Source organism: Protopterus annectens, chromosome 1.part1 (genome assembly GCF_019279795.1).
Source record: "Protopterus annectens isolate FY-2018-M chromosome 1.part1, PAN1.0, whole genome shotgun sequence".
Taxonomy (NCBI): Eukaryota; Metazoa; Chordata; order Ceratodontiformes; family Protopteridae; genus Protopterus; species Protopterus annectens.
The window spans coordinates 120,298,188-120,314,604 of NC_056726.1; the positions used below are offsets into that span (position 1 = coordinate 120,298,188).

A 16,417-nucleotide genomic window follows, 5' to 3' on the forward strand; every position below is an offset into this window, starting at 1 on the left:
CCACCATGATGCCACTACATTAAGAAGGCTCATCCCAGGTAGACCATCCTATCTGAACACTTTCTTATCTACTGGTATAGAGATAATAACCATCATTAAACTACTTAGTGTCATGATAACTGACGAAAACTTAAAACATAGTCTTCATATAGCTAAATGCCTCATTTATAAAACTAAACTACTCCTCTGTGTAACCAAGTCCATATTACTATTTTAAAATAAAGCCTTCATTGTGAGGTTCCATTATGATAAATCTCCCCAGTACTCAGGCCTGAAAACTCAAACAGACCTGCAATAAAGTCACACATTTTGATTTGGATCTAAGATATATCACTATTGTATTACCTTATCAAAAATAATCTGGTCTGATTACTCTCATTCACTAATTTTTGCACATTTAAAAATATGGCACATCATATCCTAAACTCCCCCAACATATCTCTTGCTCTTTGGCAATGCATTCCATACATAATTTGAAGCTGCAGTATTTATACAGAATAAAACGTGTAAGTCCAGCAATCACTATAATGACTTATCTGTACTTCACATATGTAGCAAATCTCTGAAATAAGTTGTCAAGTGAAATCCAACCCCAAATGATGCATTTTAAGATAAATAATATTTCATATTTATAGACCTTATTCTTCATCTATAATTAGTGTCACTTAGTTCATACCTATTCTTAAGTGTTCTAGCCTCCTAGCACCACCTGCATTGAAACATATTGACTCCACTTCACTTCTGTAACCACATAGCTATTTACTCTCAGCTACTCAATCAGTTTTCATTCTCCTTCATGCTATTCATAGAAGCTTTTTCACTCCCTTCATTCATTCATATCCTTTTATCCTTGTCACCACACCCCCCACTTTACTGTCTCACCATTTTACTCCCCAGGACCCTTCTTCTGTATGATACAACAGCCCACTCCCATCTTCTTCCTCACCCTTAGCCTACCCCCAAATTATACACTTCAGCCATAGTTTCCACTCTCTCCTTCATTCTCTTTCCAAACCATTTCCGGCACACAGAGTGATAATGTCCTGAATGTGGCCCAGGAAACTGACTTCATTCAATGACTCAGGCACTTCACAGAGCCAGAAGGGGAGAATGGCTTTCCCCGTCCTGGAGGGGAGTGCACAGAATATCAGGACACACATTCTGGATTTTCATAGAGGAAGGACAATATAAATATGCATTACTGCGGTGGGCTTTCAAATGCTTGGTGGTAGCCTTAACATCAAGTGCACAGGAATATATACTTGTAAGGCAAAGGCAACGTGTAACCCTGCAGTACTGTGAGAACCATATCCCAGCAAGGGGCAGGGTTAGTTTATACATTAATCCCCTCATAGCCAGAGCACAGCTGAGAACTCAAAGCACCCTCATGGCTGTCTGAACGATAGTTTCCTCTTAACAGCTGTCACCCCTAGACTAGACAAACACTCATCCTAAGATTAAATGATTAAATGAGCATGAGACATGCTCTGGCTAACACTAACATTTTCTTCCAGTTATTATGTATAAACCTGATTATTAATGTTTTACCAGAAAAAATGAAATATTCGTTTTTGCTTTTCAACTCAAGAACACACATATATATATATATATGTATATATATATATAGATATATATATATATATATATATATATATTCACTTTATAATCTCGCAATCCTGAAATATCAAATTTCAGTATCTGGAGACTTTAAAGCTGAAAACTCACAAACCCGAAAACCAAAACCGCAAAATTCAAAACCGCGAACGTCAACAAAACACTACACCACACATGCAAACACAAATGCACCAACCTCCTGACACTACAACAAAGCAAAACAACACACACGAACACAGCAAAACAAACACACACACCTACCCTTCCTATATGCATAGGGCAAGCCACCCTGTACCACCCATGTGGGGGGCTGCACCCCCCCACACCACTGCTACTTATGTGTAGATATACTAACTCTGAGGTCGCACTAAACACCGAAAGACAGAAAACCCACCACCACACATTCTACAACCCCCTTGCACAAACACACATCATATACATACAAACACTACCACTCTCAACACTGACACACTCACACTGTTACCTACCTAACCCACACCAAAACTCCCCAACACACTCACATACACACAAACCCTCTCCAAGACAGTTAAAAAACATAACACTTACCTAACGCACCATCAGTACCACGGGTTCAACTTTTCCCGGTTCAATATTCTGCAGTTTCACACAACTGCAGATTCAACAATTTGGTCTTGAGATACTGAAATTTGACATTTCAGTATTTCCAGATTCCAAAGTGAACCTATAGATAGATAGATAGATAGATAGATAGATAGATAGATAGATAGATAGAGATAAATGTGATGTTAATTCAAGCACCAAAATGGAAACTGACCATACCTCTCAACATGGAAACATCAAAAATCTGGACAAGGCCCATGAAAATAGGTACAAATCTGTACACTGATTAGCATGCAATTTGCATACACAATTACATAACCCCACTCACCCCAGTGGAATTGTGGGATACTCGCTTTCAAACACAAACTGAAGAACAGACAACCAAAATATTGCACCAGAGTCCCCCTGCAGCCATTCCAATGTCCCATTACCTGGCTATTGTGCCCCATTTACCATAAACACTAATGTGCATACTGCTTTACTTCTACAATTATTATTAGGATTTTATATTTGCATTTTATAGCACAATGCACTAACACTAATAGACATTTGCTAAACAAAGCAATACTGTCTCACAATGAAAATAGACTTAGCATTAAAACTTCTCTGCCATTGAAATTCACAGTCATTGAAACAGCATTGAAACCCACACTACATCCAAAGAAAATGCATCTGACCAGTGGTGGATAAAAATTACCTTTGGGCTGTTTTCAAATTATAGGCTCCTTGCACACAAAACAAGAAACATACATGTGTTCTTTGATACACCTTCCTGATTTTATTAAATTATATCCCTTGTATAATACAGCACAATTGTTAGAGTTCATTTTAAATGTATTGTTTGAACATTTTTCCAGTAGGCAATGAAACAAAATGCATGAACCAATAATGACAAAACTGCCCAGTTCAGAACATTTCCATCATAAAAGTGTACTTCTATACACACACACACACATATATATATATATATATATATATATATATATATATATATATATATATATATATATATATATATATATATATATATATATATATGTCAACTGCAGAGACTCAGGAACCCAGCGACACAAGAACACAGACTGTCCCTCTACATGCAGGATATAGACTATGCCATTATTAGAGCAGTGCAAATGAAACATCTGCCAACAGTCACTCTGATCACTATCATAAAATGCAATCATTCTCTATACAAAATCCACCGGAGTGCATGTCAAGTAACTACCTAATCACTAAATAAATAAACCAATTTTATTTCAGAAAAAAAATGGTCAGTCAAAATACAGGCAATTATGCTCTGAATGGTTCTAGTTGTTGTTTAGTCAAAAAACTAATAACCACTTAAAACAGCAATTGAGTCCCTGTAACATAAAAAAATAACTGAATGCAGTCCCATGAATGGAAGCTTTAATAGTAAGTAAATAGGGAAACAATAAGTACTGGAAAGTAGAAATGATGGAAAAAAACTATAACCAAGTTTATATACAAGTAACTCACTGGAATGAAAACTACATATTTAACTTTGAAAATGAAATAAAGGGAAAATATTAAAAACAAAGTAGCAGTCAGATCTAAATAGCTTGAAGCAGCAATAGTAAAATGTGATACTTCAGGACAACAACCCACAGCTGTAGAAAGGTTGCCTGCACCCTGCTTATGACTACAGCTGGCTAGCCAAAAAAAAAAAAAAAAAGAAACTTGTCAGGCTTATGTAGCTATCTAACAATTCCTCCCTCTGAAAGTGTAACAAGGAGCATTGCTAAATGGCTTGTAAGAAACAGTATCGGTTAGACAGCACAGTCATGACCAAGGCCACTTAAATATGTTACCATTACATGCCATAGTGATTTCATAACACGGGTAGGGCAGCTTTCTGCAACAGGCCATTTTTTAACACAGCAGATTTTCTTTTGTACTGCTAGTAATGAAAATAGCTCCACATAAATGGGCTGTGATATTGGCAGTTAGCATCGCAAATCTCTTATTTCTATCCCACAAAAGGGTGCGACCATGCAGCTGCTTTCATCTGCCTTACTTGTCAACTGGGGGGCCACTGGAGTTAATAAGTAATATGCTGTTCACTTCTCTGTGGTACCAGCAGCAGAAAAAAAAACAGTAAAGTTGTTAAACTGAAATCTGTGCAGAGTACTGTAGCTGGAGATTTTTGGTGAGAAATAAAAGTGTCACACAGCATTTCAGCCATTTCTCACTCCATTCTCACACAGACACACACACACACACACACAAAGCTTTTCTCACTCCTTTCTCACACTCACACACACACACATACACACACACACACACACACACACACACACACACACACACACACACACAAAGCTTGTCTCACTCCGTTCTCACACACACACACACACACACACACACACACACACACACACACACACACACACAGACAAAGCTTTTCTCATTCCATTCTCACACACACACACACACACACACACACACACACACACACACACACACACACACCATTTCTAATCTCACTCCATTCTCACCACTGTTAAGGAGTTCTATTCTTGTCATCAGAATTACCTGTGCTGCCCATGAGCTCGGCTTGGCTTGTTCCATTCTCAGCAGCTTACCCAGCTAAGTTCCATCTCCTCCACATTACTCATAACCCTCTCCCTGTACCCTAGCAATTGGCACCACCCCCACACCTCTGGCTGGTATTCATGGGCTTTCCGACACACTATAGTAATTAGACCAGCTTCCAACACTTTTCTGTCTGATTAGACAACCTAATTTCATTAGTAAGGTTTTAAACTATTTTTCTCGTTAACTGCACACACCAGGTACCACCACTTTCTTATGTTTTCACCACTTTCAGTAGACTTTTCATGCATAATAGATTAGACATACACACACCACCATACTATTTACAATAGATTAGACACACACGCACCACCATATTTTCAAGTGCCATGCGATTAGTCTGCCAGTCCACCCACCCTTTTGTCCACACAACTCACACTCAAAAGTGCAGTTTATCCACTCACCCACCACTCTTCCTACCCCACCCTGTTCTTAATTCCCGTTATTTAATCACTATTTTTAAGTCCTGGTTTGGGTTTAAATGCCTGAGGATTTTTTATTTTTATAACTATAACAAAATCACTAACTCCTCCACATTTTACTAACCCTCCTCCTGTGCCCTAGCAATTGCCACCAAATCCCACACACACCATTATAAACTCCAACCACCGCATCCATAAACACCTAGGCCCTTGTGTTTTAGGGCATTATTTCATTTTCTAAGTTTTATTTTACTTTACATTTAACCTATAGAGGCATTTTAAATTAGCACAGAATTCTGGGTTCAAAGCACCCAACCCGCCACTTATAATAAGGGATCTATGCTCTTCTTCACTAAATGGACCTTCCAGCACTAATAATTCCAAAGCTTCTGATTCTTATTTTTAAATAAAATGACATCCATCAAGCTAAAAGGTGACATGTATAATTTATACTTCATTTTTCAGTAATAAATACGGAAGCATTCCTGATGAAGTAACTGAAAGCACCCTCCACACTAAGATAAGCCACTGATTTTATTCAAAAAGGAATAAGTCAACAAGGGATACTGCCTCAAAATAAATATTTCCATGTGCAACTCAGTAACGGAGCCTGCCCTAAAAAGACATATTTGTTTCAATGGCTTGCAACTAGTTTCAAAAGGCTTTCCACACTTGTCTGGATGCATGAAATGAGTTTCCTAAACTAACTGGAACAATATAACATCGGACATAACAGTGAACTTAACATTCTGTTTTAAAGAATTTAAAATGTTCCATAACATAAATAGTTTTTTTACATCTAACGGGCAAACCAATAACAGAACAGTTCTTAAAGACATGTAGTGGCTACAATGACTTTTTGAATTTTTTTATAACTCTTGGCAAGCATGACACAAATCTAATGAATCTAAACTAGTTTTTAACAATTCAACTATTTATTAATGTAAAGAAATGTTTTAAATGGTTTCAATATAAAATATAAAACATTTAGTACAATGAAATACTTTCTCAAACATGAATTAATGTACAAGGGCTAACCAAGGCACCCCCAATATATCACAAATTACATAATAAAGGCAGATGCCCCCAAATACACCCACACACTATGACTGGATGATGACCCTGGGAACACCCCTACTCTTTGCAATAAATTTGAGCTGTTTTGTCACAAACTAAATTAGCACTGAGCAGAGCTTGAATGACTTCCAATAAACAGTACCTGGAAAAGAAGAAGAATTGAACTTCGAGTGATCCTTGATCCTTTAATAAACACTGAGATTTTTAAACTTACTGGGATCTTCCCAGCTGTGATTTTATTATTTCTTACAGGTTTAAGTTGAGCAACTGTAAGGACAGTCTCCTAAGAGCTACACACTCTGAGGAACCAAAATCATTTGAGGAAATTACACTAGGCCAAACATGAGACCTACATGAAAGCTACCTGGACGGCCGCAACGAACACAAAAGTTTGATGCTCCAGCCCGATCATTCAGGAGTAAGCGGAACCGAAGAGCAGATTCCCTCACTTGTGGCAGCTTACCCAGCTAAGCCCCATTCCCTTGCTTGCAGCTGGCCGGACATGCACGCACGTTTTTGTTTGAGCTGAGCAGCTCAATTCCGACAGGCTGGCAGGCCATTTCACAGAGTTGACGTCATTGTGCATGTGATGACGTCAGCTCAAAAAGCTGGGGGGAAAATTTTCAAATAAACAGCCGGGAAATTCGGAAATTAAGGGGTGCCACTCGGGAATTGTGGCATCCCATGTTTTGGACCCCAAAATGAGTAATTTGGTACAGTTGGGAGGTATGAAACTGACTAGGCTTAAAATGGCCCACAAAGGCAGTTAGTCTAGTACTTACTTATGAACCCATGATCCTTTAAAATATATTCAGTATTTTTGCTATGACATGGGTTAGCTTTATTCATCCTGAAACCATATGTTACTGCAACTTGCTTGTTTAATGTGCCCAAATTCTCCACTACTACAGTATTTAACCTTTAGACTTCTGCAGCATGATTTGTCACTGTCAGAGCAATAGTAACCTTTCCCCCCTTTCTACAGGATTAACCTGGGTTTTTAATTTGTTAACACCACGACCTGTGCCTCATGCATCCTCATGTGTGCTTCTCTGTCTGTTGCTTCCATTTTCTGTCAGTACCTTACACCTTTAAAAGTTTTATGCCTGATTCCATAAGCAGTTCTCTCTGGCAAGTTTCACTGCGAATGCCAGTCATAAATCCATCTCTGTGTATTTTATCCAAGCTTCCACACAATATACAATTTACAGCAGACTGCCACAGTTCAGCAACATGTCACATTCTCATTAGAGCTTTGACTGCAGTGATTAAAACAAAATATTTCTGCAGTTACCAGCAATTTTGGTTCATAATGTACTTTTAATATTTTAATTATAGTTACTTTTAGGATTTTGCACCTGAATCAAGTTGGGAAGTATTCCATATATGGATGAAGCACTAACACTGAGTAATGTCACCATGTTAAACTCCCAATGAATGTCATTCACTGAAAAATATGCTTATTTCTTTCTGTACATATATTTGGATCAGGCTTCCATCATTGGTTTAAATTCTTTGATTCTTCCAAATGTGCCATTAAAAATCGCATCACAACTTTTTTCATTATATGTTTGAAGAAGCTCACAGAGAGACCAGAAAACATGCAAAGCCTCTTCGTTATTGAGTACAGACAACAGATGCACAGAACATTCCCTAACTATTGTAAACACACATGCAGTATGTACTATAGGGAGTCACTGTCTTATATTTACAGTTATCAAGAAACAACACAGCCCATCTAGCAAAAATCATTAGGAGTAAAATAAAAGATGGTGGGGAGGCTGTAACAGAGTGGATTTGGAAGCTACAATGTATTTCTGTTGTAAAAATGAGACACTGTGCAACGACTACAGTGACTGGATTCACCCCACTGTCCACCAATAAATTTATCTCTAAATCTAACAATCTTCAACTCTTATAGCCACCAGAGATATGGTCTCTCAAGTCACACCACTGCTACTAAACATATTAAAGGAAAAAGGCACACAAATATGTATCAATAAACAATTCATTATGTGCAGCTTGCCACAAGAGCATGCAGGAAATATGCAATGTTGCCCCAAATATAGGCATATACCTATATGAATTGCCTTTGCCTCTACTGTTAAATGTCCATTATATGAACAAATGTATTTGTAAATATTTGTAAATATTGACTAATGTTTTTCTTAAATTTTCTTGTTTTTTAAATTCCTATTGTATATTGAATTTTTTAATACTATGTTCTTCACCTGTATTACTGTATCACTTAATTGCATATGATTTGTCTACATTGTATAATGTCTTTTATGGAGCTTTTCTCCCCAGGACTCCATTGAAAATGGGCTCTTCTCAGACCAATGGACTATCCTGGTAAACAAACTGTAAAATAAAATAAAATAAATAAATAAAAATACACCATCCATACCTTAGAATAGACTTGACAGTGAATAATTCCTCTGAGCAGAGTTTTTGGCCTAGCTCTCTGGACCACTTTGTCACCTATTTGTCTGGGTTTCAGTGCGTTCCTGTCTATAAGTCCTGTATTTCCTGGCACAATACAGAGACAAAATCCATATATATTTTTTTACATTTCATAAAAGGTCATAACTTCACAAATCTCTTCACGCCATTGGCATAATGTTAAAGGTGTTTGCCTTACATAAAAAGAAGGTAGTGTTTGATTCTCACCTTTGGGAAGCATGGCTATGCTTAATAAATCCCACTGGGGTCACTAGCCTAGTAATTACTTATGAACCTTATAATGCAAATATATATTCTCTACAAAAAGATCATAAGTTCTTGCGTATTACCTGCAGCATGTTTTATGGGGCTTAAGTGCATCTCACAACTCTATTACATTCTGACTTGGATTGCAGTGGCACATTTATATCCTAATTGTTACTCACTAGTAATATCTGAGGTGGTTCTCATGGTAAAGGTACAATGGTATAAGAGTAGTATACATGAAGGCGTGGGATGAAATATGCCAAAGATGATTTTCTGTCTATAAATAGAGGGTCTAGATATGTTGCGAGGGGTGCTGTTCCAGACTTTACCATCTTTACCGCTCTTCTGTACAGAATGATATATGCTAGTGCTGCAAGTTGTGAATATAGTAATATATGTGTCAGTTAAGAAATGTTAAACTGTTGTAAATTTTTAGAAACAGAGCATTCTTTCTAAACATAACGGTACTGCATTTGGGTCATTATGGAAGTGAGTTCGTGTTACTGAATTTCAAAACTAAAGTACAACATTTTTAAAAACAACTATTTTGAAGTGTACCCTGAAATGACATTGCTTTTCTTTATCTTTTCTCATTCTGAGTTTTCCCTTCTCTATCGATAAATCTGTATATATTTACTCAATTTGATGTAATTATTCTCTGAACTCAAGATAATTTTCCAGTGATCGTTTTATCTTTAAATATATGAGTTTTGTACATTAATTTTGTAATTTTACAATACAGTTCATTGCATTTTCTATTTTCTGTACATTTTAAATACTAATTTTGGTTGGACTAGCTGAATTGCTTCTTCATTGTCTAACCAACTATAGTTACATCTTTTAATAGGCAAAAATACACTATAAATAGAAAATACTGTACAGCATAGCCTTATAGAATTGAACATTTTGCCGAAAATATTTTAGATCTTACATGTCACATTGGTCTACTTTGCCAAAATTCACATTCAATTTCTTTTCATTCTTTTACCACCTATAGTATGTTTAAGATTAACAATAAAGTCACTTCTTAACATAACAAGCAAGTAGTCACTACTAAATCTTTTATAAAACAACTGTTATGAATTCATAATGATTACATCAATATTTACTCCATTAATGAGACTAATCATGTTTGGAAATCAAGAAAACTAACACTACCTGTTAAAATTCCATAAAAATCCTCTAACATAGCCAGTTTGACCCATTGCCAGTTTAATTTTAAATCCTCTTAATATTATCTAATTAGCCAAATAAACAGGTATTTTAATATTGTAAATCAATTCCAACCTTGTTAAGTGTTCCTGCCATTTTATGGATGCCCACATCAGTACACCATTTATTAAGTCCCTTAATGCTTAGCACAAAAAGGATGAAGACATGATTATTATGGTACACAAGACTAGTTACACGACATATTTCCTTTTTATCAAAAATTATCCCCATGTCCTATTATCTCATTCAAATCATCCATAAACATCTTGTACCCCTCAAATGAAGATTGCTCATTTTGATGTTCACAATTTAACATAAACTAAGTAGATGTAAGTTTCTATTAAATAAATTGTATCAAACAATTCATTGAATATACAGTTAACAATGAGATCATATTTAGATATCAGACTCTGTACATTCAAGTTACAAAAATTCTCTGCTGCTCCCTTAGCTTTTTCAGTATGGCATATATTCATACAGAGTATGTACCCTATACAGATTAAACTAAATAAAAATGCATTTTTAATTTTAATAAAACTAATCATAGTATGCATATAGAAGCCCACTCTTTCACTACAAATGCTCTTTTACAGTGGCACTCTCGGGCATGCTGAAATAGATTTAATTGTTAGATGTGGCCAGCTGTGAAGTTACTGCTGCCCCGACCCTTTAACAAACAGCCATTCGTTTCTGAACAGTAAATGACCATCATTTCATGGAGGCAGAGAATAAGAAAGTACTTTTATGTTGCGAATTATAATATCTGATGTTACCAGCCTTAAGTTTCCTTCATTGCTTTTCTTGTTCAACAAGATAAATATAATAGAATTACCACTTTCTCTGCAATGGTCCTGTAGCACAAACTACACTAAACAATGATAATGTGTTAATTATTCATTTCCGATGCTTATGGCTGATTACTTAAGAATACTTATTTTTTTCTTAAGATTTTTTTTTTTTGTTGTTGTTGCCTACAGACTAAGCAGGTCACTTTGATCGCAAGTTCATGGCATTATGGCCTCTGACCAGATGCCTAATATGAAAGGGCATGGGTCTGGTAAATTCTACTTTTCTGATGGTTTTATTTTCTCATTTTCAAATGTCCAGTGCAACATTTTTGTTCTTGTTTTTGACATGCCCCCTTTCTTCAGTTTTGCTTATATTGATGTATATCTGTAGTTCTTCCGTGCTACATAGAGTTGTTTTCATTCTTCTTCTGGTTCAGGGTACTTACCTTTCAGTCTAGATCCTTGCTGCATCCTTTTTTATTCCTGTTATTACCTAACATTTGCTTAACTAGTGTCAGAGACATTATTTTTTTATCAGATGTTCGATAGTTAATATATTACCAGTATTAGCCATTATTATGTAACTGTATGTTATTCCTGCCTTTGCAGAAAAGTGGTAGCTTGTTGAGTCTAGTGTGGTCCCATATTAACAAATACATGCATAATTTAGGCAGCATAAATTGATACCAGTTTCTATTATTAAAGCATTTGAGAGACATATGCGTGCAATGGTTCATAAAAGTATATCTGATGTATAGATTGCTTGAATCACCAGAATGATAACTGCCATTTTGTTTAAAGTCTAAAGGTTCTGGAGCAGCAATGGCAAGAAACCGTGAAACTTTACAGTTGTTCTGAGCTCCTCACAAACTGTCTGATCACTGCTGCTTTCCTCACCTACTGTGCAGCCTTCAGTCCTGAAGCAAGGTAAACAGATACAAATCAATGACCATGTTTCTGTAATTGTTTAATTCCTTATCAATATCACTATTTTTGAATGTTTTGATAAAAACTCATAGAGTGCCACATAAAGTGCATACTCCGTATTGTAGACTTCAATGCTGCATTGCCAAGAAACACTATAAATGAGAGCCAAGGAAAAGAGAATATAACAGATAAGTGATGAAACTTGGCAGGCGAAGTGATGATGCAGAAAATATCTTTTAGAATTCAGGAAAGATCAAAAGTAAACCTAAAATGTAGATGAATTTAAGAGAAAACATAAGCAGTATCCTTCTTTGAAAACAATTGTAGCTCACATGAATGTTTTTGTTATTTGGATTTACAGTTAAAGCACATAAAAGAGAAAACTATAGTGATACAAGAGTGGCAGGCCACATCCCTCCCAACAATAAATGAGGGTTTAAAATAATAAGTGAGTAGGGTAGATATGTGGCACATCCTGCTTTCACATTAATTCTGTGAATTCAGCACCTCTTTCTTACTGAAACAGTTTTCTGTTTCTCCCTGCCACTGAGGTCAAACTGACAGATCAGTAGCTGTTTTTAACAATCTTGTTTTTCAACTCATGAAAAATAATTTCTCATATCCTCCTTGGTCAACCCATTACTTATTAAACAGAGTTGACCTGGTCTTTACTTGGATGGTTTAAAAGTCCACATTTTATTCTATCAGGTGTCCTAACCCTGTCCACCTTACACTATAGAAATATATTAATGGACAGTAGGTGTTGTGGATCAGTCTAGAGAAGGTGCCACACTGCATGATAACTCCACTCATTACCAGGGATGAGAACATGGAAGCATGGGTATAACAAGCACATTCCATTTTGTACTCACAAGCTCATAGTGCTAACCCCCCCCCCCCGACACATATCACTTAAAAATGGACATATCTCTCAAAAGGTATGCCCCCAAGCACTTAATAAATGTATATAATATTTTCAGATGTCCCCCCTAAAACTATTAAAAATATTGTTTTTGGGTTAGTAGTATTGCATCGGTTAAAGGCATTCATTTAGAAGGTTGTAGACGTAATATGACCCCCAAAAAAGCCATGTTGAGATCATGTTCAGAAAAAAAATTGTACTGAGCAGGATACAAAAAGTATGCCTGGCTACACCCTTGCATGGAAGAGCTCTCAGCTATATAGCAAAAAATGAAGGGTCTAGCTTTAAAGCCACTCCACTGTAGGCAGCTGTCAGCATTTCCTCTTCTGTTATCCCCATCTCAGCACTGATCTGCAGTTCCTCTACCTCCCACACATAGGAACACACAAGTCTTCTGTAAGTACACATCATGATGTCACATTCCCGACTAGGATGGCATGACCAGCCCCATGCTCTCCAATTCTTTAAAACCACTTGAACAGTTTGGACCTTATACCCAACATATGCTACTAGAAAGTTCTTATGCTGAATGATTAAATCATAGAAATCTTTCGTTTTTGCAGTGATCAGATCACAAATCAGGAGGGCCCACATGGGTGGTCACAAGTGTCTGGGAAAAGTGTATAATGTTAAATACCATAACAAATGTCAAAGTCTCAATTCAGCCATCTTCAGAAGACATGAGGACCTTCACTTGTTCATTACAGCTCAGAAAAAGTCAGCTCTGGTAGATGAACAGCCAAAGGACCAACACAAGTTTCCTTTGCATGATATTTTTTTTCCAAACATGTTTACTGAATTATCACTTGTGACAAAGGCAAATTTACATTCATATAAAATTAATCAAACATGATCTTAAGTCACTGGTTGTACAAATGAGAATGAGTTAGTGATCATAAAGGCATACATTGGTCAAAGCCTGTCTTTTCAAAATTTCTCAATGAGACATACTCTTGCCCCACATAAGTCTCAAGCCCTGCCTGGATAAGAGAAGGACTAACCAAGAGCCCATCATTCTCTGATGACAAAAGGAACAGAAGTCACAGACTCTTTCATGTTGAAAGTGCATCCCGTCTTCTCTGTGCAGATCTTCCAGTAATGAAATCACATCCTCACTAAACATTCTAATACAGACTGTTATGTTCACTGTTTGGTACAGCATGGGTGTCAGAGACTATAGCACCTTTCCACAGTCATGCCAGATTAGAGGGCAAAAGCTTTTGTCAAGGAGTACAAGAGTGTTCTTGTCTGCTATTTTGGACTTTAGGTAAGTATCTGTTATACCGACTCACAGTTCTATTCATCCCTTACAGACTAAGCAGAGGAAATGCTGGCAGTCCACCCTGATTCTGATCACAAAGTCTCTAAAGAGCCCCTTATAACAGTTACCACAATGAGCTTTGATATCTCTTTGTAATTTTGTGCAGATACTAAAACCAAGGCAGTAGGCACAGTTATATGTATGTGCTGAATGCTGTGGCTTAGGATCTCCTTCTTCAGGAATGAGATGAGACAGGTCATTCTGAATGTGATTCTCAATGTCCTCTTCTTGAAAAACTTCTGTTTGTAAAGGTCTGGCCAGAGGAAACAAGTGCTGACCACAATGAATGATCTCTACAATGTTTCTTCTCTGTTTGGGATTTCTACCACCCCAAGAAAAAAATCTCTGTCATAAAATAAAGTGCAGTCTCAAGCTACAGACCATGGTGTTACACCTGGGTCTCCCAGGAGGGTAATTCTGATGGCTCTGTCTGTACAGTACTGGCTACTCCACAGGACGTTCTCTGCAATGCTGGTTTTCATTTTTGCCTCAGCTTGGTGATCCATCACTCTAGAATGGTGGGATTTGGATCTGATCTTGGATAGTAGTCTCTTAGAACTGTTAACCCCACCCCAGAAATAGACCACTTACAGAATAGATGATCTCACAGAGATCCTGTTGAATAGACCTAGAACCTTCTCCTTAATGGGTCATAATCCATTTACCTCCTATAGAGAGATATTAAAAGATTCACTCCTACCTCTTCCTTGCTCCAAAAGAAAATGAGTGAGTTATGTGCTCCATGGTGTCTATCCTCCAAGTGAAATTTCATATGGAGATACTACCTGGGGTCATAACCTTCCTGCAACTAGATGGCTGTATGGTATCATTAACTATCATGGATGCCTTCTGTGATATCATTGTCTTGAGTCAACACAAGGGATTCCTTCATTTCACTCTGGCTGGACTTCACTTTCTCTCCTCTCTGCCCAGAGCATGTACCAAAGTGCTTACCATTTTACGGATGCCTTGCTAGAAGTGAAAGTTTTATGCTTCATTATTTAGACAGCTGGATCCTGGGCATCTTAACAGGGGATTCCTTGATAACAGCCCTTTCCTTGAAGTCACTATAGAGTTGGATAAGTCTTGTCTGGTTGCAGCTTAGAGAATTGCCTTACTGGAGCAGAGATGGACACTTTTGCTCCTACCAACATACTGGGAAGGAGCCTTGCCTCTGACCCAGGTGATGAGTGCTTGATTAGAGATGAAGGAGATGAATGAAGGGGTACCCCTGCTTGCCACTTTTGGGAGAGGGATGAGGTATGTGTGCTGGGCAGAACTGTTGTTGCCATGTTGCTGGTATTACCAGACAGCATGGCAGACTATGCCATTTAGATGGTGTGGGACTACAGCGAAAACAACATGCAACCACAGAGGTGGGGAAGGCCTCATAGTGCTCCACTGCATGCCGCTGGAGGTTAGGACCCCAAATAAGTATGTCACAATGGAAGAAATGATGTTTGCCTCTCAGGTCAGACATCCAAAGTAAACCTGGAACTGACACATGAGATAACGCCATAAGTTTTTGAAGTCTGCAAGATGATGACCACTCCCTGGTTCATCTGACCTCACCTCTGGCAGTCACAGTAAAATTAATAGGCCAATTAGATCATGGGTGAGAGATCTGATGGTTGGAGGAAGGGCAGAGGAAATAAAAGAAAATACTGCTTCAGAAAGTAACCTGAGGATGAATGTACTGAAGTGAACAATAAGGAGTCAGTTGGTTCAAAGACATCACTCTTTTGCAGATATACTGTTGATATCAGACTCTTGGCTCCAGACTCTAAAGTGTTGCATGAATCCCACCAGTCTCAGCATGAGCCTTCACTTCCTGAAAAGTAACCCCTTACAGCATCGGTCAGTGAGTCTTTCACTACTGGTTTGGAGAGCTCACCTAGCTCCTGTCTTTTGTGTGAAATGCGGGTCTCCCAGGAAAGAAGGATTTGCATAAATTTAGTGTATTTAAGGGCAGTGTTTTGTTTTTTATATATATTTCGACCTTCAGGCCTTCCCTCATCTTTTCACTCATTCATTTCCTCCCTAGCTTTACAAGCTGCAGTGTGAGTTAGGCCAAGGTAACTCATTATCCTTAGTTGGTTCAGATTACTTTTATAACTTACTTCCTTGCTGACTCACTGTGCAATAGCATCATTCTGGATAAGTCCTGTTAGCATATGGCTATACATACTTCCAGTGCTTGAGGCAAGGCTTGAGTCCATGATCTCCATCA

At 37.5% G+C, this 16,417-nt stretch overlaps 1 protein-coding gene across 1 annotated transcript in view; it reads left to right on the forward strand.

The window, feature by feature from the left end:
• LOC122814238 (dynein axonemal heavy chain 5-like) overlaps window positions 1-16,417 on the forward strand; it is a 3,525,594-nt gene that overhangs the window by 2,676,234 nt on the left and 832,943 nt on the right. Inside the window, exon 89 of the mRNA XM_044086840.1 lies at window positions 11,819-11,944. Within this exon, the coding sequence (XP_043942775.1) occupies window positions 11,819-11,944 (126 nt within the window). The remainder of the gene's footprint in view (window positions 1-11,818; window positions 11,945-16,417) is intronic.